Source organism: Cariama cristata, unplaced genomic scaffold (genome assembly GCF_000690535.1).
Source record: "Cariama cristata isolate BGI_N322 unplaced genomic scaffold, ASM69053v1 scaffold1524, whole genome shotgun sequence".
In the NCBI taxonomy this organism is placed as follows: domain Eukaryota; kingdom Metazoa; phylum Chordata; class Aves; order Cariamiformes; family Cariamidae; genus Cariama; species Cariama cristata.
Genome location: NW_009612176.1, coordinates 17,502 through 44,540, shown reverse-complemented (window position 1 = coordinate 44,540; position 27,039 = coordinate 17,502). Strand labels below are relative to the sequence as shown.

Here is a 27,039-nt window from a genome sequence, read left to right as displayed (position 1 = left end):
AAGCGTTGCCCAGGCACTACTGGAGCCCTGGCAGAAGGGACAAAGGGACAAAGGAGGCATGGCTGGAGACGAGCGAGCAGACCAGCATTAGGAGGCCCCGGGAAAGAACTGTGGATGCGATTCCTCTTACTCAGGAGCAACAACCATGCCAGCAGCCCTTGTCCACCCCTGCCAGACTCCCACGGCAGCTCACAGGTGGTAGGATCCAGCTCCACGCTGGCTTCTTAGCAGTGTACTGGAGGCTGACCATCCGCCACGCAGGAACAGAGAGAAAAGGATGGATCTGTCATGGAGCAAGGGGAAAAAAGGACCTGCCATGCAAGGGTGTGAGCAAGAATTTAAGCAAAGATGCAAACCATCCAGGTGCTGAGGGCTAGGATGCCTTTTGAAAGGATCCATTTCACCAGGAAATTTGCTAAAGTTATTTGTGGATATGCATTTTTTTCCAATGAAAATTAATCATCATGTCAACACAGAATATCCCTCTTCCTAGATAATTTTTTTTTTGCAAAAGACACTAATTTGAGTTAGTAGGATTTGTGCTTCTGAGCTACTCATGCCTGGCTCCTCAACAAAACAGATGTCTGCGTCTCCACAGGCAGCAGGATACCCAAACACTCACACAGTCCATCAGCCCTATGTGAGTTTTAGAATTGCACAGGGCTGGCCATCCAGGATATACATGATATTGATGTTATAAAAAGCTATTTCTTTAAGTTTCACAGACAAGGAATTTGTGGGGCATGAAATTGCTTTGGGCAGAGTGCAGATTTCCATGCTAAGTTCCAAAATTCAAACTCCACTGGCAGTAGGAGGGAAGCAAGAAAGGCTGTGACTTTTGCTTTTCTGACACACCTCAAACTGTAGCAACCACCTCGATTTACACAAGTATCAAACTGGACTAAAGCAAGAGAAATCAACAGTTACAGCAACAAGTTTGAAAAGGAGACTGGGCTGAGGATGTGGATACAGGATGTGCATCTTTCTGGGGGATCTGAGGCCAATTAAGCCAAGGCTTCAGCATCCCACATGGAACTCATAAAAATCCCCCTCAGGTCTGGCCAAATGTTATTCTGTTCAGCCAAACTTCATTTTCTGGGAAGAAACAAAGTCCTGGAAAAAAAAAATGCATTTTTATCATTCTTTTGGAGCCTTCTTTTCCTCTTAGGCCAAACCTGATCTATTAAAACATCAAAAGCATATTTCCCACTGCAGACTCCTCCTCTGCATGCTGCAACTGTAATGTTTATTACCTGATATTATCTTGTGACTCAAACAGCTAATTGCTGGTTGCAGTCAGATCTAACAAACATCCCAGGCTCATACTCTTCCTCCAGATTTTTACATGTAGACTATTTTCTCTCTGGCTCCCGCTCCCCCAGGGAAGAGCAATGTTCCTTAAAACACATTTCAACACCTTCCAGATTTCTGGAACCTAGGTGTTCTGTTTCAGCTACATGTTTTGTGCCACACTGAAGCTGAAGCAAGTATATTCATTATCGACAAAGCAAGACAGGGACACCCACTAGGTTGCGTGTCAGTTCTTCCTCTGTAATCCGATAATCCTGAGGCATCATATCATTCAATTCCAGAGGATTTGAGGACTGTTCTGCATCTGAGAATGTCAGAAATACTTTAGTTTTGCGAAGATGTACAGGCTAAGCAAACTCTGTTTCCCCAAGTGTGAGAAAATCAGGTTCACTGGCCCAAGAGGTGCTCTGAGCTACCATACTGCTGTCTCCTCAAAGGCACCGACATTGGTTTACTGCGCTCGGTATTGCATATCTCAGTTTAAAAAGCTATCGGGGAACAGAGACAGATATAAGCATCCACTGAAACTGCTGTGCAGAGTCAGCGGCACTATGAGAATTCATGTGAATTCAGAACTTCACTGTGGTTGTCTGCTCTCCAGCTTCTGGATCTTCTGTGGGTCTGTGCATGGCTCTGTTAGGAGTACATGGAAAGCTATTCTGAAATGCAGGTTCTTAGGAATAAAAAAGAGATAACAAAGACTATAATCACATGAGATTTTCTTTGACTAAAACACTCTGTCAAGCTTACTTCCCTTTGTGTTAAACTCTTCTTTGTGGAATTTATTTGTGCCCTGGGAATTGCTTTGCTGCTCATGAGGAGTTCACACTGAAGGATCTGCTTAAGGCTGGTGTCATGGTCTAGTTAAGAAGAAGAGGATTTACAATGACCACACTTGTTCTGGAAACTGAACATAAGCTTTCTTACTGTGGATTATGAGTCTCATCCACAATGTGGGCAGCAGGATCCAAAATCTAGAGAAAAAACAAATGAATCTCCCAAGAAAGATGAACTCTAGTGTAGCAGCATTCTCTTGTTTAGGTCCCTCAATTGCTTACCCAGAACTCTTGTTAGACAAAGGAGTCCTTGGTCCAGGGAATTTTGTTGCTCCTTCTTTTGGCTCAAATCCTCAGTGATCCCTCCAGTGCCACAGGTAATAGTGCCAAGGTGTTAAACAGTGGCACGGCAAGACCTCAGCTGTATGATTTCTTTTATTTTCCAAGTCTTGTTACTTTGCTGATATTCAGGTTTCCTCCTCACCACCCTCCCTCTGTCAGATATGTGAAGTGTGAATAATGACCCAACAATGCACTGATCAGAGATGACCAGAAACGTGACAGAGGAACCTTCATTCAAGAAACGATGATGTGTCAAAATACTCTGAGGAAACAACTCAGCCTTGCTCTCCCATCAATTCTTTGTTGAGTTCATTTCCCACCTACCTGGTGGGCAATTAGGGAAGTAGGGCCCTGTCTGCAGTCAAATGACCCCCACCATCTGGTTCATCAGACAGCTGACGTAGAAGCATGGTCACATCTCTGGCACCACTGGTGTGAAACGTGTAGCATCAAAGAAGGGCTTCCTGAGCAACATCACTCACGTACATTTTACTTTTTATTTGGAGCAACAATGAAAAGTTTTCTCAAAAATTTTTCAAGTGGAGAAGCAACATTGTGTCGGCTAGTCCTGTAGCTCAACAGCAATAGAGAGCTGCTTTCTGCTCGACCTCCTAAAGGATCACCTGTTGAGGGTCAAGAAAATCCTAAAAGCAAGGCATTACGCTGAAAACAGGACCTACAAGCATCCTTCAAGGAAACAAGGAACTGCTCTTCCCCTTTCTGATCCTCCTGCAAGCTCCGCACACTGATCTCCTCATGCCTTTTGATCCTGCCCTGGGGTCCTCTGCTCCCCCTCCCAGCCTCACCAGTGTTGCTGCTGGGCAAGCCAGGACCTCCCTTAAGATCAGCAGGACTCCTGGACCCCACGTTGTCACACTGTGTATATAACCTGACAGCTGGGAGATTTAAAAAAATCTTATTTGATAGTGAAGTGAGGGTAAATATGAACGACGCAGGCAGAGGCAGAGGGAATAAAAATCACCATACTGTGTATTGACAGGGCTCTGCGTGCATGCTACAAAAGTGCTAACCTTGCACATTTTTTTCAGCCTCCCACTCTTTGGCTCCATACCCACAGGGAGTTGAAGGCTGGGTTATTACCAGAGGCAATTGCATAACCATGCCACATGTTTTCTACTTCACTTTACTGGAAGTGACTATCTCTAGGTCCCACCAGTTCCCCTTGCTGTCCCTCCTCTCAAGGCAAGGTGCGTCCATACTTCGCAGTGACCTGAGGTCTGTGCCGTCGTAAAGCTCATCTGGGAAGACCTGTGCGCTGATTGTGGGATGCACAGCTGGGTCTCTCCTCACAATCCCCGGCTGCTTAGGCGAGGTCTTGTCCTGTTCCTTTCCAACCACGTGTGTCCAGTGCAAGGTATCCCAAAACCGGAGGGAAGTGCAGTGGTGTAACGCAGCCAGGGCAGGACACTGTGTTCAAAAGGATCCTGGCAAGTTCTCCAGCTGTGTTACAGTGTCACGGTTCATACCTCTCTCCCTGACCTGAAAGGCCAAACATGGCCAGCTCTGCCCTGCCTAACAAGGTGCAACAGAACAAAGCAGAGCTGCAGGGGAAAGGGTTAAAGATGAGACTATCTGATTGCCTTGCCTCATACTTCATTAGGCAGGTGGCACTGGCACAGCCCTCTGTGCCTCCTTCTAGCAAAGCCATTCAGAGAGGGGCAGTGATTTGGGGTTTCACTTTTTGGTAGCCAAATGAACATCAAATCTAAAGGAGAAAAATCTTTGAAATGCCTATGCTCTCTAAGTATGGTCTTTTTCTCTACTGGCATTCTTGCTCATGGGCTTGTGCCATGAAGTTTGGATGGTCTCTGGGGATGATTATCCCATGGCATTTCTGGGTACCTATTCTGTTGTTGTATCGTCCTCAGGGGAAGCATTTTTTCCTTCCATCTGCTCATCATTTCTCTGTATGCAACTTAGCCCATTGCCTCTGCTCATGCCACTGTGCACCTCTGAGAAGAGCCTGGATCCAACTTTGTTCCACTTGCCTTGAACATCAACCTCAGGGCCAGCAGAAGGACCTTGGTGAGGTGCCTGTACCTCATCTGAGGAGAGCGGCAGCCCAGGCAGTAGCATCACAGCTAAGGCTAAAGCTGAAGTTAATTTTGTATGTCTTTTTATAAGGTAAAGTTTTATCTGAAAAGAGGAGTCATAAGATTCAAAAAGAATACAGTTAATTGTCCTAAGTGCTGTTCTCAGACACATTTGTAAATGCTTTGGCTTTTTGTCTCCCCTTCCTTGGCAATAGTCTGAGTAATACAAATGTATAAATGAAAATACCTTTCCATTCTTTACAACGTCATGGATTATCTTAATTTCTCTGAAATGTCCAAAAAATATCTGTGAACATGCAAACAGCTACTTTCCTGTTTATATATTTTAGTATTATTAGATATCATTCACTAACTACCTTCAATGGATTTAAGAGTGGGATTTCAACAACTGATCCTACTCTGTGTGTACTGTGCTCTACAAGTATCAGACACACCGCAGATTTCTCATGCTGAAGGGTTAACAACCTTGGTTGCAGCCTCCTTTACAACATACAATATAGGTTTCTTTTTTAAGGTAAGACAAAGTTTATACACAGAGGTGATGTTTGCTATAATATAGCTGGGAAAGGCCGATAAACCCTACTTTGTATAGGGCTTACCTTACAAATGGGCTGACCTTACATCACACAAAGTATAGTCACAGGACTATTTATAAAGCCCAGCTACCAATTTGGTTTGCAATTTAATCTACAAAGTGCATTAAAATGAGAGTAATTCATTGATGCCTTTTCCATGCCTGAATTTACTCATTTGTTCATATGACACCACAGAAATATATTTGTCAGCTCAGCTGTCCGTGCCTGGGAAAGGCAGTTAATCTGCCACCAGCCCCTTCTCTCAGGTTGATATGCAACAGGCCAATAAAGTGGATAATCTTTATTCTCTCTGACATTTTCAGTTTAATATGAAATTTAGCTGACGAAACCTTTTTTATGGTGTTTCATTCCATTGCATATCTTCCTTTATCTGCATGTTGCAACTTGGATGATGTTTATATTGACTGAGGTTTTCCAATAGAGGACCTTCTCTTCACTATGGACTGTGAAATATTTTGTCTCCCGCACAATAATAAACACTTTTTATCTCTCTGGGTATTGCTGTTACTCCTATTAATTTAATCAAGTACTTTTTCTTGTAAAGCTTTTTTGTCACTTGAAATAAATTGCTTTGGATTAGACGGTTGTCACTTGAAATAAATTGCTTTGGATTTCTTTGCTTTAGATACATAGGCTGGAGAAACTAATACCATTATTTGGATTTCCTTTAAAATAAAAATACTTAATTCTTTTTTCTTTTTTCTCTTGAAGGATTTTTTTTCAACCTTTAGCTGAACAGCTAACACAATTTTGTTAATCGGAGCTGTTAATATAAGTCTCAGGTCTCCTTTAAAATAAAAATACTTAATTCTTTTTTGTTTTTTCTCTTGAAGGATTTTTTTCAGCCTTTAGTTGAACAGCTAACACAATTTTGTTAATCAAAGCTGTTAATATAAGTCTCAGGTCTTACAGTGACTGTTTTCTCACCTGTCCCCATGCAAAGCTGATGTAGGTACTGCAGAAAGACATTCCTTTGTGGAGCTACTGGTTTCTACCAGGGATTCTTATGTGAAAGTGCATGGACCACCTTAGGCACAATACCAGTGTAATCAAGAACTGTTGCCTCAGCTTTTTCTTTTAATACATGCGTCTTCTTGAAAACCAAAGGTTGAAGTTCAGTTTATCGCTTTGAAACCAAAAGTTTCCAGTTCAGTTTATTGCTTTGCCTTTGAGCGCTGAGCACTGAGCACTGTGCTACAGTCCTTGAGGAGGCAGAACAAGAACATAGTAAAGAAAGAGGTGTCTTTCTTGGCATTGTTTACCCTTGGTGGCAGTGGTTCCAAAATAACTAAAGACTGCTGGGGCAGTGATTCCTGCACGTAATAGTGTTGTGATAGCACCAAGGGTATTTACACCTGCCCATAGACACCTTTTCTTTCTGAAATCACAGTGACCGGTGGGCCACTTTGTTACTGGGCAATTGGTAGTCGTCTACAAAGCTGAACAACAGAAACCGAAGAGAAGTCAGAGGAAAATATACCAGAATTGGGTTAAGGTGATTGAAATTGCACAGCTCAATACCTTACTTTATTTTCATGGGGAATTATATTTTCTACAGTGGTCATAAACTTGTAGGTGTAGGATACTTCACATTTCTCTGTCATCTTTACTAGACAACACAGTGAAGACTGTACGGCTTATAGGAAACTTTGCAGAATAAGATTTGCTGTCACTGGAATTTGTCAATATTTATGATGGCATGCATTAACTTATTAATTGCATCTTTTGTGTCAGTCAGTTGAACTCAAAATAATATATTTTAAAGTGCTGGTGGAAAGGAACCTGAAAAGGAAATATTGTGGAGAATGAAATGCTCCAGAAAATAAAGAACGGTCATAATGATACATTCAGGTAAAGTAGAAGTGCTCCCATGGCGTCCGTTTCTTACTGACCTGGTGTCTTGCTCCATTTCAATATGATAACTGGAAAAGAAATCCAATGTGTCAGCACATCTAACTTACCAGTATATCACTGTAGAGTCTTTGAGAATTGTCTAAAATTAAGCTAATTTTCCCAAGTGTTCTCTGGAATAAAATAAAATTTTAGAATAATGTTATAGTTTTAGTTTAGCATTGGAAATAAATAACTTTCAATAACTTTCTGTGGAACAGCCAAAAGATATGCTACCTTTAAAAGTGAGAGTAAACATATGTAATCATTCATTTTCGAACAGGATGAACCAAAATTAATTGCCATCATTTAGTACATAAATCTGCTCTGCTTGGAGGGTTATAAGAAATTAGATTTAGGCATTTTGGCTATATTAACCATTTACTGTCATGTGGCCTAATTTAAATTCTTTGTGATCAACAGTTAGGTACAATGATTCCCTTAGGTTTCATACCAGCTTAATATGAGGACTAGTCACTGAAGGTGTTAGATATGTACAGATTGTCTCTTGATCTGCCAGGTGCGCAGTGACCTCCGACACATATGAAGTATTTTGATAGAGGAAATATCTTCCCTGTGGTTAAAATCATGACTGCCAGTTCACTGAAGCCATCACTGTGTATGGCAAAGATGTTGCATGCCTTTTTCAGCAGTGATATCCTTTATTAGATATCTTTTATAGCCTTGTTGGAATAAATAGACAGTTTTTCAAACACACAATCTCTCCTTCAGCTCTGAAAAAGCACCCAAAATCTTTGAAGTTAAGTACAAATTCAGAACATTGGTTCTGAGCTTTGTGAGAGAGGAACCAACTGCCTGAGCTAAAGGGTTCTTGTAGAGCAAGGTGGTCATCAGGGTGTAAGAGAGCTGGCAAGTGGTTCCTGGGGGACTGAGAAGCAGTTATTTTATACCTTATGGATGATAAATTGGTTAGTAGAAGAAAGAAAATGATGGTGAATAGGATCTCCGTTGAATCACTGGTTTTGAAGGTCCTGTAGATCTATGAAGTTTAGTTTTACATGCTCATCCTTAAAGCATACTTTGCATGTGTCCATTCAGATTTCTTTTTGGTTTCCGTTTACAGCAGACTGAATGACACCAGGCAGCTTGGGATGAATCATGTTTTCCAGCAAATGCCCAGGATGCTACTGCTTTGAAAACTGCTATTTTGCACGAGTTGATTATTGGAGAATTCAAAGATGGGAGTGAGAGGACAGATAACAGGGGGCATTTCTGGAGAAAGATCCGTATGGTTTTTATTACTTGGTAGTTACACAACCACTTTTTCATCAGTATTTCGATCTCTAACTGATAATCTGCTAAATCTTTCGGTTTGTGTGAGTACGTGTTCATTCCTTCTCCATATGACATTTATACAAGACTTCCCCCCAGCAGACACTGACTGCCTCCCAACTGTTTTCCTAACTCATAAAAGGTGTTAAATTTTATTCCACGAGAGACTGTGCCTGATTTTTGAACACCGTTCTTAAATTTCCTTTCATCCTCAGACATTTCTCCTGGTCCTTTGCACTGCTCTTCCCTGAGGTTTTCTGGCTACTACATCAGAGTCAAGACACACTGTAGAGCTAACATTCAGTCTTAACTTTCACTCTTTTTTGAAGCTTAATCTTCAAGCAAAGAGCAAATACGGCTGCTGTGATCTAATAGACTCCCTTGCACAGAACAGAGAACCTCTACCATTAATGTGGCTTCACGTAGACACATTCAAGGAGGTTTGTGCTGAAGCATTTTCTCTGCTGGGTCATTTGTACACAGCAGAAATCTTCACAGGGATCACGAGTCTCTATAAAGAGTGTTACAGAATCCTTTCACTGCACAGGCACTGGAGCACACACAGACAGCCCTACCCTGGTACATTTGCAGTTTTCCACAGACTGGTGCAAACACCCCACCTAGTCAGGCTTCTCAGGGCACGCTTGTAGTTTGGACTGAGTATTTCTGCTCAACGACCTGCTGGAATTTAGCAAATTTTTTCTTTACTAGGTTCGACTTCTGGGTAAGCTGCTACAACCAGAAGTTTGCAGAAAACCGAGTCAAGTGAGCAGCACTATTTCTGAGTGACTTTTGTTACAAACGTGAGTCACAGCAGCACGGATCGGAATCTGGCAAAGGGAATGAGGAAACACCTGGAACATCTGTGCTCCAGGTGACATCGAATGACGGAAGATGATCACCATGCTGGGGAGGCAAGGATGTCTCCCAATGGCGTTGTGTAATATTTGTGCATATTCACAGTGGGAACAGAACTTATTTCCATATCTAGACCAGTACCCCACCTCATTTTGGGTTATATTCCTGACAGATTAATTGTCTACACATAGTGGCTCTGTTAGTAACTGTGTCAGCAAACTACTGCAGTATTCTGTCAACATAATATGGGCAATGTTTCTGTCTGTGGGTTTCTTTTCTTTCTTAAAATACCCACAAATCTGGTTTTTGGCTTCAAAAGATCACAGTACCCCACATCAGGGTGCTATGATTGGATGCTGCCCATAGAGAATGTTACCCTGTGTTGAACACAGTTCATTTCCCCAACACTGTGTGTTTCTGATGGTTAAAGAAAGCAGGGTATGAATCATTCAAACATTTCTAATATAAGCACAATCCAATAAATACCCTTCCCCCACTTGGAAAGTCTCTGGCCAAATACTGTCCCTCTGTTCCAGCTCCTCCTTACCGCCTCTCCCCGTTTCCGGATGGGTCCTGGCCCCCAGCCCTTATCTCCTCCAGCCCCTGAGCTGTTTGCAGACAGCAGTTATAAAGAGGCTGACCCAGCAGAGAGTGGAGGGGAATTACAAGGTGCAGGAAAACAGCAGCACCGGACCAGGCTGGGTGTTTGCTTGACTCACTGCGACCTGCTCTGCATCATGGGGAAGGACAGGCTGCTCAGCAAACCAAACATCTTCCTCCTTCTCCTCTTCTTCCTTCCTGGAGACACCTTTCCCACGACAGAACCGTAAGCTACGCATGGGGGGACGGGGGACGGGACTTAGTGCTCCTTTTTTCCTCCAGTGTTCTTCCTTTCTGTCAAACAGCTGTGCCAGCTTCTTCCACTCCTGGCCTGCATCCCACTACTAACCAAGTCCTGATCTTCCTGCCCAGCTCTGCCAGTGCTCCCCACTCCCACCCTGCAACCCCCTCGTTGTCCAGCCCTGGGACCCCCCCCAGCAGCTCTGCCAGTGCCCACACTCCTGCCTGCTAGTCCAGCCCTGGATCCTCACAACATCTTTGCCTAAGTATATTGCTGCCTAGAAACCTTCAGGTGCCTGGGGTTTTGTGGGCATGAATCCATGTACTTACCTTTCCTGTAGTATCCTTCTTTCAATCACTGAGTTACATCTCCCTGTTCTCCTGCTGCTTTCAAGCTGGTTTGTTCCCCTTTCTCCTGTTTCTTTCAAGCCAGTTTGTTTCCCTTGGCAGCATCAGATGTACTTGTTCCCAAAGAGGATCTGTGACCTAGATTCTCTTCCTCTGGCTGGAAGCCTGGATCTGGCACCCTCCCCTGGGGCATCCACCCCAGGGCTCTGCAGACCAGCAGCATGGCTGCAGTGCCCACTCCGCTAAGGGTCCCAAGGAGAGGGGCAGCCCGGGAGGGCATGGGCAAACTGGAATCTGGCATCCCCATCCCAGCCTTGCCTACCAGAGAGGGTTGCTCCGGAGCCTCTAGTCTGGATGGGAGCAGCCTCCCTCTTCAGACCCTGGCTGCTGTCACACGCTATGCTGGTAGAAGTGCAGTTCACACCAACATGGGTCTCGTAATGCTTGCTTCAGAGATTTCATGCCCACAAGCACTGCAGGAGTGCTGGCAGCTGTAGCAGTAGGTGCAGCATTACTGCTGCCACTTATGGCGTGGTCAGAGGTGAAGTGGTGACCGGCTCCGGCTGAAGAACCTTTGACTCACGCTGTACCATCAACCCCTCATTCATCTGCCCTGTTTGGGTGCTTCTGGGGTAGATCAGCCAGCCAAGTCTGCTCTGGGGTCAGACAGAGCTCTCCGGTCTCCCTACAGTAATCTGATGTAATTAAGAGATTAAGTAATCTTAATTCATCCCTGCCCAAGATCGGGGGAAAGGGAATTAATCCAAACTACTCAGACCTCTCCTCCTATGAGGAACATGTTGCTTTTTGTCACTGACTTGAGCACCATTTTGGGAGGGGAGAAGGAGGAAGGGCTGAGAGAAGTGGGGAGAGAGGGGTGTAGTTGGGATCCACAGAGTGAAGATAGGAGCCCAGTAGCGAGGCAGTGGAACCTGAGCAGTGAATTGCTAGGTAGCGGTTCTGTTTTAAGTGCTGCAGGGTAGATCAGATGCTGTGCACAACACAGAAGGGAAGCCACCCTTGAACTGAAGACAAAATGAAGCTTCCAACCAAGACTTGCTTACGGTGCCCTGGGCAAGTAGGGAGATCGTTTCTTTGATCAGTAGCAGTTGCTGCTATTTCTGTTTCACATGTGATCAGCTACACAGGAGACACAATTAAGGTTCGGACTATATATTAGAAAAAAACTTATTCACGAAGTTAGTGCAGTGCTGAAACAGGTGACCCAGAGAGATAGTGGAAATTCCATCTATGTAGTCCTTTGCAACAGTCCTGTTTGGGAGAGAAGCTGGGCTTGAGACATCCACAGGTCCCTTGCAACCAAAAATTTTATGATTCTGCAAGACACTGACAGCAAGATTTTTTTCTTGCTCTGGGTCTGTTCTGGAAGAATTCAACAGGAGGTATTGTCCTATTCTGGTATGTGGTTGTGCATGCAAGCTGTTGTACGACATGGTGTGCATGCTTGGGTATACACTGCGTATGGTCAGAAATGCAAAGTCGTGATGGCACTTGAATTGGCAGGTATGGATTTGGACTGACGGAATGGATTTGGACTGATGAAATTCACTGCCTTCTTTGGCTGGGTGTTTGTTCTAGGAAGTAGCTGGGAGTCAATGCACAGACATTAGTCCACCTTAATAGAATCATAGAATGCTTTGAGTTGGAAGGGACTTTTAAGGGTCACCTAGTCCAACCCCCCTGCAATGAGCAGGGACATCATCAACTCGATCAGGTTGCTCAGAGCCTCCTCCAACCTGTCCTTGAATGTTTCCTGGGATGGGGCATCTTAAGGTAAAGTATTACTTTCTCTGTATAGACAAACTTATCATTTTTGCCTCAGCTACTCTCTCTAGGGTCCCCTATCCCTCCTTGACACCTGCTTCTGAGTCACTGCCTCTGTTTTCAGAACCGTTCATTGCATGCAGGGAGGCTGCTGAGGTCCCTTTTGGCAGCCCAGATGCTTTTTGTGCTGGAATGTCTCCACATGGACTTTGTGACCCAAGATATTTAAAGCTCCCACAGTACTTTAATTCATCTAGCCCTTTTCACCAATACATCTCAAACCAGCTAAAGGGAGGTCCATAAACAATGTATTTCATAGAATCATAGATTCATTTAGGTTGGAAAGCACCTTTAAGATCATTGAGTCCAACCGTAAACCTAGCAATTTCATATCCTTGTTTCAAAGGCAAGGAAGCTGGTGTAGGGGGAAGTTCTGCGCTTTGGCCAAAATTTCAGCTGAACAGTGAACAGGAAGAGGAATGAAGCCAAATTCCCCATGAACTAGGTCACACTGTCCCTTTGGTAGACTGGATCTTACAGTCAGGTTGCCAGTGCCACTGTCAGGGGGCAGAGGAAATAAGAGGAGCGGAAGCAGGCGAGGGGTGAAGCTGTGGTGAGAAGGCTGTGGAGGAAGGGGAGCGCTGGAGCAAGCAGATGGTCACAGGCTGTAAGTCACTCCCTGGGTGGCTGGAGTTCCCTCCTTTCATTGCTTCTGCAGCAGCACGGACCGGCCACAGAATTGCCAGCTGGCTCCTCACCACACTTTATCCTGTTGCCTGGTGGCGAGGGAAATGGAGATACCGCGCAGGTGCCGCTGCCTCCAGAGTAACTTTAGGACCTCCCAAAAGCTCAGAGCCCAGTTAATAATATATCTCTGGATGGGCTCAGCTATCTCTTTCCACAGGGCTAGCATCACCTAAAAAGGTGCACATTAGCCTTCCCCAGTGGAGGGCTCATGGAAAAGTTGGATGAGCAGCTGTGACCACAGGTTTCATCCCATGCATACAGTGATTAATGTACCCTGCAGACTGAATTGCCACCAGAAGTTCCTGCTGCTGTATCTGGATAGCTTGAACGTGCACAGGGAAAAAGGAACACCAGGCCCATAAAAACCGTCTAGCATTAAACCAGAGGACTACATTAGTTCTGTATTCTGTCTGCCTTGGTGGTCAGTCGTAGGTGCTGAGGGACAGTGTAGATGAGCAAGGCAAATACTGTGGAAATGAGTTTCCCATCTGCTATAGCCTTATGTAGCTTCTGCCAGAGGTTCAAGGTCTTCCTGTGGCAGGGATTACACCTGTGCTACTATGTTTTCTAGCCATTTCTGGGCAATGAATTTACTCGGGCCATTTTTAATAACCTTCATATCAAGAGTAGCTGATCTTCTTGCTCTTATGAGCCTCATACCAAATTTTATGTAGTTGATGCCATAGGGCAGATACTGCATGCCTTGGAGAATTACTGGCATGTGGGGAGTGACAGCTTCTTTTAAGAGTCTGCACTTAGCTGGACACACAGGTAAGGCCCTAACTACCCAACTCAGTGGCTCTCCTTTTGTTCCTCAACCAGGGAAGGACAGTCGGCTGCTGTCTATCACCTGATGCAGCCTGGGCATATGTGCCCTTCTTGGACTGCTTGAGAGCACTGGAAGGCTTAAGAGCCACAGGCTAGCCATACCAGAATTGTACATTTGGATTTTACAGCACCTGGTAGAATTAAGTTCCTCAGTTTAGTTTCGTACATTAGTGAAAAAGTTCCTGCTCCCTTCTGGTTTTAAGCCAGCTGCTTGATATTTTCACCTGGTGTTGTTTACTATATGTGTAATTAAGTTCCTCAGTTTAGTTTCGTACATCATTTAGCCAGTTGCTTGATATTTTTACCTGGTGTTGTTTAGTATATGTGCTGTCACAGGTGATGAGCAAACCACACTTTCTTTTGTGCACATCATGACTTTATAGCTTTCTGTCATGCCTTTAACCAAGCTGAAGAGTCTTAATCTATGTAGTGTCTCTTCCTATGGAAATCATTCCAGATTTCCAGATCATCTCTGCCATCTTTCACCGAATCTTTTCTGCTAAATCCATTTTTTAAAGGCATGCCATATGTGAGATGTGGGAGTACCTTGCAATCGTACAATGGCAAAATGGTGTGTTCTGATTTGTCCTCTATTCCTTTCTGAACACTTCCCTACAGTCCATTTGTTACTTATCACTGAATGAAAATTTTCCAAGAGCGATCAACAGCGCTAATATCTGAGTGGTAATAGCCCACTTAGTGACACAGCATATAGACGATAGCATATATACCATTGCGGCAATTTTTTCTCCCTCTATTTATTATTCTCCCTTTATGAACAGTTCATTTGCCATTTTTGCTACAATGTCCCAACATATGACAAAAGTTTTCCGCAAATACGTAAGTCAGTTTTAGATATTCTGTTACCCTGGACAATTATCAGAAAATTGTACTTCCCAGATCGTTTAGAAGTGTACCGAACAGGGGTCCCAACATAGACTCTGGAGATTTTCACTGGTTCCTACCCTTTGTCTCCTATTTTTTAGCCAATTAATCCAGGTCAGAATTAATAACTTAATTTATCAGTGAAAAAAAAAAAAACAACAGTTAAATGATCCCTTTTATTGGATGGCAGCTTAGTTTAAGGGTCTTTTGTGAGCAACCTTTTTCAAAAGATTTTGAAGATGCAACTGCACTTGTGTTGCAATAAATCACTACTCTGAAATCCTTCATGTGCTCATCTTAATAAGGTCCCAAACTGCAAGCACTCACATTTTTGCTCAGCATAAGAAGGGTTTGGAAACCTGGACAGGCAAAGACAAGAGCAGCCAGACAAGTGGGTTGGTTTTTCAACCCCGAAACTGCTGAATTTTCAACCTTTTTTAGCCAATGCCTTTGAGTCTCAATAGGAGATCGTGGGATATACAAAAATCAATTAACAGCCGGGAACCTTTCACACCGTCCTTACTCCCTGCTGTGAAGCTGAACAAAACATCCTTTGTAAAGGACTCTATTAGCATAGAAATTGTTCCTTCCACTGCAAGCATTTTTCTGCTTTTAGGCTAATTAGGTAGGCAGTTTAATATGTATAAACCCAGAACAAAATGAATGCTCATGTGTATATGCACTGCAGTTCACAGGGACAGCAGTGGATTAGGCATGCTGATTTGTTAATTTCCTTTCACTTAATACTGTTTCCTTAAAGCTGTTTCACATTTTCTGTTCCTTCTGATTCTTGCTTCCCTCTCTTCCTAGGCAGTATATGGTGCTACTGCCCTTTCTGATACACACTGATTCTCCTGAGAAAGTCTGTGTTCAGCTGACCCACCTGAATGAATCTGTGACGCTGAGTGCCACGCTCGAGTATCAAGGGGAAAACAGGAGCTTGATTGATGATGTGGTGTCGGAGAAGGACGTGTTCACCTGCATCCCTTTCTCTGTGAGTATCTCATCCTTGTGGGATGGTCCCTTGTGGTTATTGATGTGGCGTAGTAGATCTAAACAGTCCAGAAATAAGAAATAAGAGATGTTGCAATCAGAGTCTTCTAAGCTAAGCCAAACAAGAAATGAATTTGATGTAGAAAATTGACTATGGTAGCCTCATGAGGAATAATTTTCCACCATTACCAAATTGTGTGTCCCATGTGATATTTACGTGCATGTAGAGATTAGGGAACTCTTGGGATCCTTCATCCTAGAACTTTGACTGGCAGAACATACTCCATGTTTGTTTGATATGTGTAAGCCTCAGAGGAAAAATGGCAAAGTGGAATGAGAATTGTAGAAGCTGGGGAATGGTTAGACAGTGAGGCCCATGAGGTCATTTGTCTCCTTCTGGAGCTTATTCATGGTTGCTTCCTGCAGAAAACTGTTTGGTGAGTAATGTGAGTAATTGGTCTCACCCTCTAAATAATGAGTCTGGGTTAATTTCCATTTTGATAAATCATTCGAAGGAACAAGATCAGATTCAATCTTCCTCTCAGGAAAGTGTGTAAATGAAGGAAGAATAAGGAGAAGATCTGACATTGCAACCATTCCTGAAGGAAAAGAAGATTTTCTTGAGATAGAGGAGATAAGCCCTCCAAGTTAGTATCAGAAAATCATGTTTTTCTCTTGCTTCCAGCACTGAGTCTTTGGTGTCCCTTTAGGGAACTTTCGGACCTAGCTAATAGTCCATCCTTCAAAGGCTTAGTGCAATGGCCTGAATCAGTAACACAGTTATCCTCTTCATTTTCCTTAGCTTCCAAAGTCCAATAGCACATCAGTGGCATTTCTCACTGTGACAGTGAAAGGTGCGACGCTGCAGTTCAGGAGCCGCAAGTCGGTGCTGGTCCAGAATTCAGAGAGCTTGGTCTTCATCCAGACAGATAAACCCATCTACAAGCCCGGACAGACAGGTATGGGGAATTGGGTTGGTATTGACTCTAACAGCAGAAAATCTTACAAGCTTCATTCCCCAGAGGCCCCATACTTTTATTAATGTTTTCAGACTTCTTCGGAGCAGAGTTAAAGCTCTCAGTAAATCTTATTTCTGTCAGCTGAGATCTAGGGCATGTAGTACCTTCATCATTCCTATTCTCCATCGTCCAGGCACAGCGTCTCAGCCAGATGTAGGCATAGGCTCAGATTCATTCTACTCAACTAGAGGCACGAATCTGGGATGTCTTCAAAGCGAAGTCTCCCTTGGCTGCACCTGAATCAACAAAGCAGGACAGGCACTCCCAAGAGACAATTCAGTTCAGCCGAGACCAGATTATCCTTCTAAATTTATGTGTCTCTCACCATCTGCAAGAAACAGAGCCTGAAGTAATTGCTTCCATAACTTAGAGATCTCAATTCAGAGCCTGTTGATCCATGGAATGAATCTGAGATATAAATTACTGAAACACTGACATTTTCTGGTAATGGCTACAGATTTAACAGTGGAATTTCTTTCTTTTCCTTTACACCCTTCAGTTCTGTTTCGGATCGTCTCTCTGGACAAAGACTTCTACCCGCTGAATGAGAAGGTAGAGCTATAATTCCTTGTTTTTAACCAGGAGGCTTAATTCCCAGTTAACACCATTACTGTCATCATCCAGAACCTCTGAAGACAGCCTTTAAAGCATATGATCCTTTCTTACTTACACCATCCTTGACCTGTTCTATATCCTGTCCTGGACACGCTCCACCCGTCTCTATCGACTGAGAAACCTATCCCCTTTTTCAAAGGGGTGTAAGTGTTTAAAACCAGATTTGCAAAGGCATGTATATCGTATAAGCATGTACGCAGGGATCTCATTACTGAAAAAACGGGTGGGACCAGTTTCCATTGAAAGTGACAGATACGCAGTTGTTTCTGGCAGTGGGTGCAACCACACGCTTAGAGGCAGAGAGAGCGGCACGACAAGGACTTGGTTTTGAGGAACTGGTCAGCGGTGTAAGTCCACCTTTTAGCTTATTTGGCAATCAGTTCCTCATGCAGACAAGTTCTTTCAAAACGCTTACTTCATCACATTTTCATATTGTGGTAAGACAGAAAGTTTGGGCTGTCAAATATTATAGAAGACATTCCCTTAACCATCAAGAACTAAGGAAACAGAGCAAGTACAGAAAAGGAAGAAGCCAAAGCACTTCTTAGAAGGTTGTTCTTCTGTCCTTCGGTCCAAATCTGGAAATGACTTCCATCCATATGTGACTAATATTTCTAACACTAATTTTTTTTTTTTTCCCCACAGTTTCCATTTGTCTATGTTCAGGTGAGTGGATAACTACATGTCTATTATTTCAGCAGAACTTGCAGGGACAGAGATAGTAGTCTCCAGCACCAGTGTTTTCAGGCTGAGGTGCAAGGGAAAACACATGGGCACATAACCTTTTCCCTTTGTGTAAAGGAAGGCTGAGTAGTTGGGCATCAAAACAACTTCCGACAATGGTTCTTTAATTGGGGAATGTAGTGTAGAAACAAAATAGCTAATCAGTGCAAGCCATGCTGTGAACAGAATTACACTTGCCTAGAGGTCATACCAGAATGGCTTATTCCTCTTCCCAAGAAGAACTAAGATTTTCTGTCTGCCAAATGTGGCTGAAACCACAGAACTGCATCAAACAAACTAGCAAAACTAAAGAAACAAAATTATGTAAGTAGGCATCCCCTATCTTCACAAGCATGCCCTCTTTGTCTGTTTTTTTTTTTTTTCAAACAGTTGAACTTTAGTGACAAACAAAAGTTAATAGCAAGGATGCTTCTGTCAATGATTCAAGTACTCACCTTTTCAGCTGCGAAATCAGAAAAGCCGTGATAGCAGCACAAACAGTGCTGGAATTAGTGTGTACAAATCCTAAGTCGGTCTGCGTGATTCTGGGTCCTATGTAGTCGGTCCTGTCATTGCTCCCTGCTGCTTGGGGTTACTGTCTCCATTCTGCACCATCTCTCTCTAGAGCTGAGGGTGTTGTCACAACAGGGGAGGCAGAAGGTGAGCCAGAAACAGGCTATGCTCCTCTTTTCTACCCTCCTGTCAGAGTGTTGTCACTCTTTTTTCCCCTCGGCAAACTTTCAGAACAGAGCTCCAGAGCTGATGGGCCACTGATGGTCTGTGAATATTTGGAGAAAGGAGAGTAAGAAAGTGTGTGATGTGGGATAGCAGGTGGAGGAGAGCATCTCAGAACTACCTTCTGCTGAGGCTCTCCCATGGGGTTGTAGAAAACAGGTCCCTTCCCTTTCGATGAGATGATCCTTGACTAAGTACAGGAATTTCACAAAAGGAGCAAGAAGAAGTAAATCCTATCCACTGCCTCCAGAAATCCCATATGCCTTTGTCTAACAGGCTGAGTAATTTCATGAACTTTTTTTGTGTCAGTACCATGAAAAGCTTCGATTTTAAATCACTAGGAAGGCCATCTTGTGTTTTCAGCTCCAGCCTGGGAGCCTTGGTGTTTGTCCGTGCTGTTTAAACCAGCTTACCTAGGCCTTGTCCTTCATCCCCACCATCACTTCTCCCTTCCTCAATGCTCCTTCTCAGTCCAGCACTGCCTTTTGTTTGGCTTTCACAGATGTCTACAGGGCAGTCTTGTAGACTGGGAAACTCATCTGGCAGCAAATTCACCATTTCTCTGTAGGGTATTTTTTTTTGGCCAGATCAGATCTGCCAGTGCAATTTACCACATGCTTGCACAAAATTTGGACTGGCCCAAAGGAAAAGGTGGCAGGAGTGAAGAAAGGTGACAACTTAAAGTCAGCAGTGTTAAGGAAATGAATATTCATCAGTCCACACCCTCCGTGTCACTAATTGATTGTAGTCAGCTGCAAAGGCAGAAGTTAGTACGAGACTAGTATTTCTGAACTATTATCCTGAACTATTGCTTCTGTCATTTAAAAAAAAAAAATTCTGAGGAAAACCAGACTGACCTTCAGGTCTTCCCTATAAATACATCACAGAAATGGCAACAAGTTCACAAGCCCAGCTGCAAACATTTTCTTGAATTACTCTTCCGAGGAAGCCTGGTGGTTTCCCTCACAGTAAATGGTGAGCTTTTCAGCAGGGTTGAAACAAGACGATGAAGAGGATTTGGTCAGAGCCATGGGATGTGTTTTACTGACTGTGCCTTCCTCCCAACATGTTTCTTGGGAAGAAGGCCCCTTCTTCTGCCCCTTGACCAGTGACCTCCAACTGGGGGATATCATTCACGTCCCCTTTTCCCTAAGCCCGGAGATAAAATCTCAGTGAAGTAAGTGCACATAGTCACATACCTTGAGTCACATACCTATCTAGAGTAAATAGACTTGGTGACAGCCAAGGTACAATGCAAAGAGCAGACAGAAAATGGAAGATTGTAAACATTAACCATCCTGCTGAGGAGCCTGGAAAGGGTGCATGAAACTATGCAGCACCACTGCACTTGTTCGCTGACTTCTACAAGAAATTTGGAGCTGAGCTGATGAATTTGGGGCACAGCCTATTGATAGTCAGTTCATAGTGAGCAATACTCAGCTGTAGTAGTGATGGGACTTCAGCTCCAGCATGAAGAGCAGGGAGAGGCAAGAAGGGTGAGCTCTCAGCTGGATCCACGTATGTGGGTTATATTTTCCTCTGTTCCTGTCCCCACTCCCCCACAAGCTTTGGACTTTTACACTTGTACATTTCCCAGTCCCATAGATAGATTGGGTGTCTCATTCCTCAGCAGATTATGCACTGGTACTCAGAGGTCTCTGTTCTGGGCATGGAAAAAACCCTTTTAGCAGACTGTATAGCAAGTGAAGGAGACTGAAACTTTCCCTCCTTTCTCCCTGTGCTCCACTTACTCCCGCTATTCATCTCTTTATCTTGTTACCTTGTCAGTCTGTCTTTCCCAGCTTCCTGGCCCCATCCTTCGTAAGCATGCAGGTAGAGCTGAGAGGGAGACAAGACAGGACCTCCAGGGTTAAAAAGGTTTCTTGCATGCTAGTTATGCAGAACTGACAGGTAAGTGCTCACAGATCCTCACAGATTATTGAATAATTACAGCTAGGTATTTCCCATCTGGGATGTGTATACGCTGGGCACTCCACTGCTCTGTCCCTGGGAGCCCTCTGTACCATCTTGTGACCTGGAGTTATCCCGACCTGCAGGATCCCCAGAGGAATCGTGTGTACCAGTGGCAAGGGGTGGAACTAGAGACCGGCCTTACGCAGCTCTCCTTCCCCCTCACCTCAGACCCCATCCAAGGCTCCTACAAAATAGTCGTGCAGAAGAGCTTCTCCTCCCATGTGGAGCACTCCTTCAGCGTGGAGGAATACGGTAAGGACAGGAGGTATGGGCTGCAAGTGGGGCTGACAGCAATGCCTTTTACTGTGACCTCTCAATTTGGGATTTCCTGGGAATGGCATGGAGAAGGGAGGGAGTGAATACATAGGCAATGGGGTTCAGAGGGGCTGACAGAGAAAGTGCTGAGTATCAGAGGCAGTTGCTCACTTTATGGCATCTCTGCAACCTGACTGAGCTTGTATTTGCTCCCAGGGCTCTTGGAAGCACAGGGTCTGACAGGCTTCCTGTGCATGACTCGCGGCATCAACTTCAGCTGACTTTGTTTTAGTTGCTTTTCAGTCCAGTGGCTTGTTGCAAGTAGCACTAGATACAGAGCAAGAGATGACAATATTTTGGTGACCCTGTTTTGCCTCTCTCACCATCTGCATCAGTTCTGTTTCTCCACTTCTAGTCCTCTCTCTTTTTCCTCCTCTTCCTTGTTTTCTGCAAAAGCTTAGTCAACTTTTGGTAAAAACTTCAGTTTGAAGAAGAACACTCCACAAATGTGACAAGCAGATGCAAATAGATCGGTAGTAGCGAATGAGTAAGGAGAAATGTGCTGCCTCAAGGAGCATTCTAACCCCCAGTTCTGTAATAAGACTTCTCAGATGTTTGCAGACATGTACTCTGGCTAGGTTGTGTGCATTTAAGGAGGTTGCTTGGCCTGTGCTCCACACTCCCAGGCTCCCCCCGGCAGTACATGGAGCCCAAATGACCCAGTGTATTGCCCAGAACCTGCTGTTTCTGGAATATACTGGATGCGACCCAAAGAAGATTGTCACTGAAGTCCGTGGGAGCTGGCTCATTTGGCTCAATGTCAGGCATGGTGGCTAGTATGAACATGGTGAATGACTTGAAGATAAACCCCAAATCAAAGATGTCCCCCAAAAATCAAAGATGTACATCCCTTTCTTAGCCTCGCACTAAACTAGTTTTTCTTTTATTTGTTTTTTAGTCTTATTCCCATGAATCTCCCCTATTGCTAATTCTCTTACAGCCTTTTGAGGAAATGTGCCCTGGGGTTGAAACATTGAGCTTTGCTTCCCATCCTAAAGGCAAATTTATGTCTAAACTGTATAACCCAGAGTTGCTTTCCAGATTCTGGTTCTGGGTGCACACCCTCCCTTCTCTTGTTTCCTTGCACTGTGAAAAAAAACCTCAGGTGCACTGCCTGGAAGCAGGCCATTCCATGCTTTCAGTCCAGTCCCAGGCTTGAGTAGTTGGGGGCTTAAGGTTGCAGGATGCAATATGGGAAGAGAAATGTAACTTAATACTCAGGAGCAAAATACACCTTTTACTTGCCACCCTTAATATTGGGCTTTATTGCTGCCTCGTCTGCTTGAAGATATAGACCTGAGAATCTGTGGCTAGATTCACTAGAACTGTCTGGATGTGCAGGACGTTTTCACATGCTACATGTTAGTGAGCCCAACAGCAACCTGTGATCTCCAGGACAGTAAGAAACAGCCGAGAGAATCAATGATACAAGCTGTTTCAATGTGGTAAACGACAAAGGTGGCGAATGTGCTGCTCCAAGTCTTAGTTGCAAATTATGCATTGTGAAACATGGAACACAGCACACAGGACCAGTGTGTCTTTCTGAAGAGGCATATGCGAGGGATCTACACAGCTGTCTGGTGCCAATGGGATCACATAGGCATGTGCTGCAAATGTGGGAAGATAAGGGCTACAACCCTCCTTGATACCCTTTCAATCCAAAGAGCGGTGAAGGCTGAGAAAACCTAGGGAAGGGGTAGCAGAGCTGTACCGAAGACCACAGAGAGGTGATGGTTCATATTAAGATGATCCTGGCTCTGTGTTTGGGTTGCTGTGTAGTACACAGCTCCCCTTCACTCTTCTCATATCAGACTTTCTCTCTCCCATCTAGTGCTGCCCAAGTATGAGGTCCTGGTGAAGCTGCCCAAGATGATCACTATTAAGGACAAGGAGCTTCCAGTGTCCGTCTGTGGTCTGTGAGTCACGGAACTGGAGTAAATCTCTCTCGCGCTTATCCTTCACTCCTTCTTTCGGCTGAGGACCAAAAGAAGAGCTGGGGAAAGTTTTTCACACTTTTCCCAGACATCTAGTGCAGGCTTGTTCCACCCTATCAATCCTGAGATGGTGACCTGGCCTGAGCAAAGTGAAGGGTCTTCTCTATGTTCCTTAAAAGATGATGCCAAATCAATCTGCAGCTCTCTCTCCCAGTTTACTGTACATTTTCTCTTTCTGTCTTCACATTTCTTCAGTTAGAGCTTCTCTGCCAATTCTGAACTCGCAAATACTCAGATATGTCAGATCAGACACCATTTAGACAGGTGGTACAAACCCAGTGTTCTCATTTTTAACTTGTAAATTGCTTCTCCTGAGCCCCTGGTTGCCTTTCTACTTCTTCACTGAACCCTCAGCTGTTTGTGATATAAGGATACTCCTGGCTGAAAAAATTTTCTACAGACAATCTTTTTCTGCATTCCTGCAGATTCTAATGGATGATGGAAGAATCTCACCATGGAAATGATGGAAATGTAATCACTAGAATCATTACAATATCAGACTAGTCAGCATTTAAGAAGAAATATCAGGAAGTCATCCACAGAGGTCTTTAAGGAGATGTGTCTGAGTGTGACTCTGGCTGATTGTCTCATCATCTAATATATTGCTTAACACTTTGTGATTATAGGTACACCTATGGGAAACCTGTTCCTGGTCTGGTGAATGTCCAAGTGTGCCGGAAATTTTCCCATTCTGCTTCAGATTGTTACGGAAAAGAAGCAGAAGCTGTGTGTGAAGAATTCACTGGGCAGGTGAGCCCCAAGATTAAAATACAGGGGTCTTTCTTATCGGTAATGGGCAACGCTGTCTAAGGGAGGCCAAATCTGTGAGTGTTTGGCGATAGTAGGACATCAGAGATAGCACTCTGCCCAGGGAAAAGCAGGTGTTCTCATACAAAGGCATTCTTAAGAGATGAAACATTAAACTGGAAACAGAACTGATGAAGAAAACTCCACAGCTGAAATCCTGACCCCATTGAAACTAGTGACAAATCTCCAGTTAGCAGCTGTGAGGTCCCTGCTATTGATCCCCAAACCGAGAAAAGAATCTGTGAAAGAATTTTGTAACTGTGGGAGGGACTGGCAGGAAGCGAGAGCAAAGGAGAAAGCAAGAAGGCAGTATTGTATATGGATCAAACACAGGAGAAAGGGCACCAAGTGAAAGAGTGAAGACAACAGAAGAAAAGGGAAGAAAAACGGAACTGAGGTAGGAGGGAGTTAACAAGGAAAACAGTGCATGCCTTGGAGAACTGAGTGTCAAGTACCTCACAGAACACAGAAAATGTGTGGATGAAACGCTAGGAAACAGGCTGTAAACAAGTTCTGGTCTTGGAGACAACCCTAGAATATAAGGCGGGGATTTCGTGAACAGAAGTTAAACATGTTGGGTTTGGCATATCTATTCCTGTCCCACGAGGCACCACATTTATTCACAGAATTCCGATTTTCTCTCCAATCCCCTGCTTTAGGCAGATGCTCGTGGGTGTGTTTCTGCTGTAGTAAAGACCAAGATATTTCAGCTCCAGCGCAGTGGATATGAGATGAGCATTGAGGTACAAGGCAAGATCACAGAAGATGGCACAGGTATGCATCACATGGAGATGGCAAAGTGATGGCAGACCATAACAGGAGGGTCTGGCTAAGATGAGGAAAGTGCAGTAACATGTCTAGAAATACAGCTGTTCATTAATAATCCCTTTTTACTGTGCTCTCTCTCAGGAATAGAGATGACTGGAACAGGCTCCTGTGGAATCACATCCATCATGAGCAAAATCAGCTTTGACCTGCTGGACTCTCAGTACAGACCAGGGATCCCACTCTTTGGGAGGGTAGGGAACTTCTGAGACCCTGGGCAATGAATGGCACAGCAAACTGATAAGTGCACAGTCCCGTCAGGTGGAATAGCAATGTGTGCAGATGACATGGTCCATCTTTCTCTGCCTTTGCACAGGCAGACGAATTACTGACAGTTGAGGCACTCCAACAGACACATGGCCTTGATCCTCCTGGCAGTCAGCCCAGTACAGAATAGAAGGCCCATTGTAGAATGGAATATGAATGTAGATGAATAGAAGGCTCCCATAACATCAGGGAGCAGCAACCACGGGCTATTCCACAAGGGAACGTTATCCAGGTGCAAAGGGTGACCACAACACAGATAGGCGTAGTGATCTCATCAATAAGGGCAAAGTCCCACAGTACCCAATCAGGCTGAGCAGAGCCAGCGTGGTGACAGTAACAGGCACCACCGACAGTCCGGTGACCACCAGACAATGTGAAGTGATGAGTCAGGGCTGAGCTCAACCAAGGAAGTCCAGTTAACCAGATGGGAACAGCCGGAGAAACAGCTGGGTATAGGTCTACCTCCAGCGTAGCTTTAGTCAAGGACAGGGGCAAGGCACAAGCCTGAACTTATAGTTCCTGAACCAAGAGCAGAAGATATATGATGGAGGTCTAAATGAGGCTGGCCAGGGGAATTAAAACCTACTGAGGAACTTAGGGCCCAGATAGATAATTTCCCTGGGCAGATCAGGTTGTTTTGCTGAGAATTTTCTCAGTTGCTGCCTCAGACAACTCAGGACTCACCTAACACATTTCCAGATTCATGTCTTGTTCTTCTCCGTAAAGAAACGTCCTACCTGGCAAGCAGGAAAAGAGGGAAGAGGCTTTAGGACTTGGGAAATGTTTTCTGTTTCTGGTTTGTTTTTCTGTTTCTGAAGTTTATTTTCGCTCTGTTAGGTCAAGTTGGTAGATGGCACTGATGCTCCAATTGCCAATGAAACCATCACGATTTCTGTGGATGGAGACACATACAAAGGGAATTACACTACAGATGAACAGGGACAATCCTGGTTTTCCATAGACACTACCACCTTCAAACAAGCCTCCCTGGAAATCCGAGTGAGTGACAGAGACAGGGCAGAGGGACTGGGGTAAGCCTCTGGATTTCTGATAAGCAGGGGAAATATCTATCCATGGGTTCTCAGTCTTTCTGCCAGTCAGAAGATAAAGCAAGTTTCTTGGCAGGTCACCTCTCGTCTTTCTGTCTCCTGTGCATGTTCTCTACCTTCTAAGAATGGGAAATACAGAAAATACCCAGAGTTTTTCTGTGGACTTTCATGTGACTTGATCACCTGGTTTTGGTGAGCTATGAACTTTTTGTTCCTCTTTATCAGGCTGATCATAAATCTGAACTGAACTGTTACTACAGCGACTGGATCACACCTTCATATGAGCATGCCATGCGCAGAATAAGTCGATTTTACTCCCCCAGTAAGAGCTTCCTCAAAATTGAGCCAAAGCCTGAGACATTAAGTTGTGGCTCCCACACAGAGATCCAGGTGCACTATATCTTCACACCAGAGGCCATAGGAGAGCAGAAGAAAATTGTCATTTACTATTTGGTAAGAATTATCTGTGCTTACTCTGATCTGTGGCCACAGAGAGCACTGTGGCACATACAGCTATGTTCCATGATGAGAAACCACTGCTATATGGTCAGTCCTTAGCCAGTAATGATAGAGAGATTTTGAAACAGAAAGTGTGGCCTGTGGAAGTGGGATTTAAACATATTTCTGTAATGTTTCTCATGCTGTCTTCTGCGTGCAGACATGGGTAGGGCGTACATGTTTTATTAAGAGCAGAAGAGAGACATGTTGATAGAGAGAGCATTGTCTTGGGTGCAGCCATCCAAGACTCTCCACTCTCCACTTCATCAACCAGTACCCTACCACAAGAAGATGAAAGATGAGGAGGAAATCTGTCTCCTACTTAGTTGTGTCCTTTGATAGTCATCTGACCACTGAAACTAAGCAACACCTCTAACCACAGTACAAGAAAAGCTCAATAAGCTTAGAGCTTAGGTCATAGATCAGGCAATGATGGGAAGTTTGGGATACCACAGTAACTGGAACAGACTACAACATGATGGCAGTGAGGATCATGAATTGGTTCATTTTGGGGGGCAGAGAAGAGACACCAATTCAACTGTGACTGAACAATGATCTATCGGTTTTGCTTGGGAGAACAGGAAGTATCAGATGAATATTCAAATAGAACTTCTTACCCCCTAAATTTGTTTTTCTGGTTATCCTGTTTAA

General features: G+C 44.2%; 1 protein-coding gene across 1 annotated transcript in view; it reads left to right on the top strand.

Moving 5' to 3' along the window:
* Positions 1 to 9,763: 9,763 nt before the first annotated feature.
* The window catches only part of LOC104160390 (alpha-2-macroglobulin-like), a gene marked incomplete at its 3' end in the record, with an annotated part of 34,770 nt that continues 17,494 nt past the window's right edge, over positions 9,764 to 27,039 (top strand). Inside the window, exons 1-12 of the mRNA XM_009698500.1 lie at positions 9,764 to 9,967; positions 15,385 to 15,568; positions 16,370 to 16,526; positions 17,086 to 17,138; positions 17,847 to 17,867; positions 20,717 to 20,885; positions 22,780 to 22,864; positions 23,569 to 23,692; positions 24,409 to 24,523; positions 24,659 to 24,768; positions 25,679 to 25,840; positions 26,116 to 26,343. Coding sequence (XP_009696802.1) covers positions 9,879 to 9,967; positions 15,385 to 15,568; positions 16,370 to 16,526; positions 17,086 to 17,138; positions 17,847 to 17,867; positions 20,717 to 20,885; positions 22,780 to 22,864; positions 23,569 to 23,692; positions 24,409 to 24,523; positions 24,659 to 24,768; positions 25,679 to 25,840; positions 26,116 to 26,343 — 1,497 coding nt within the window. The remainder of the gene's footprint in view (positions 9,968 to 15,384; positions 15,569 to 16,369; positions 16,527 to 17,085; positions 17,139 to 17,846; positions 17,868 to 20,716; positions 20,886 to 22,779; positions 22,865 to 23,568; positions 23,693 to 24,408; positions 24,524 to 24,658; positions 24,769 to 25,678; positions 25,841 to 26,115; positions 26,344 to 27,039) is intronic.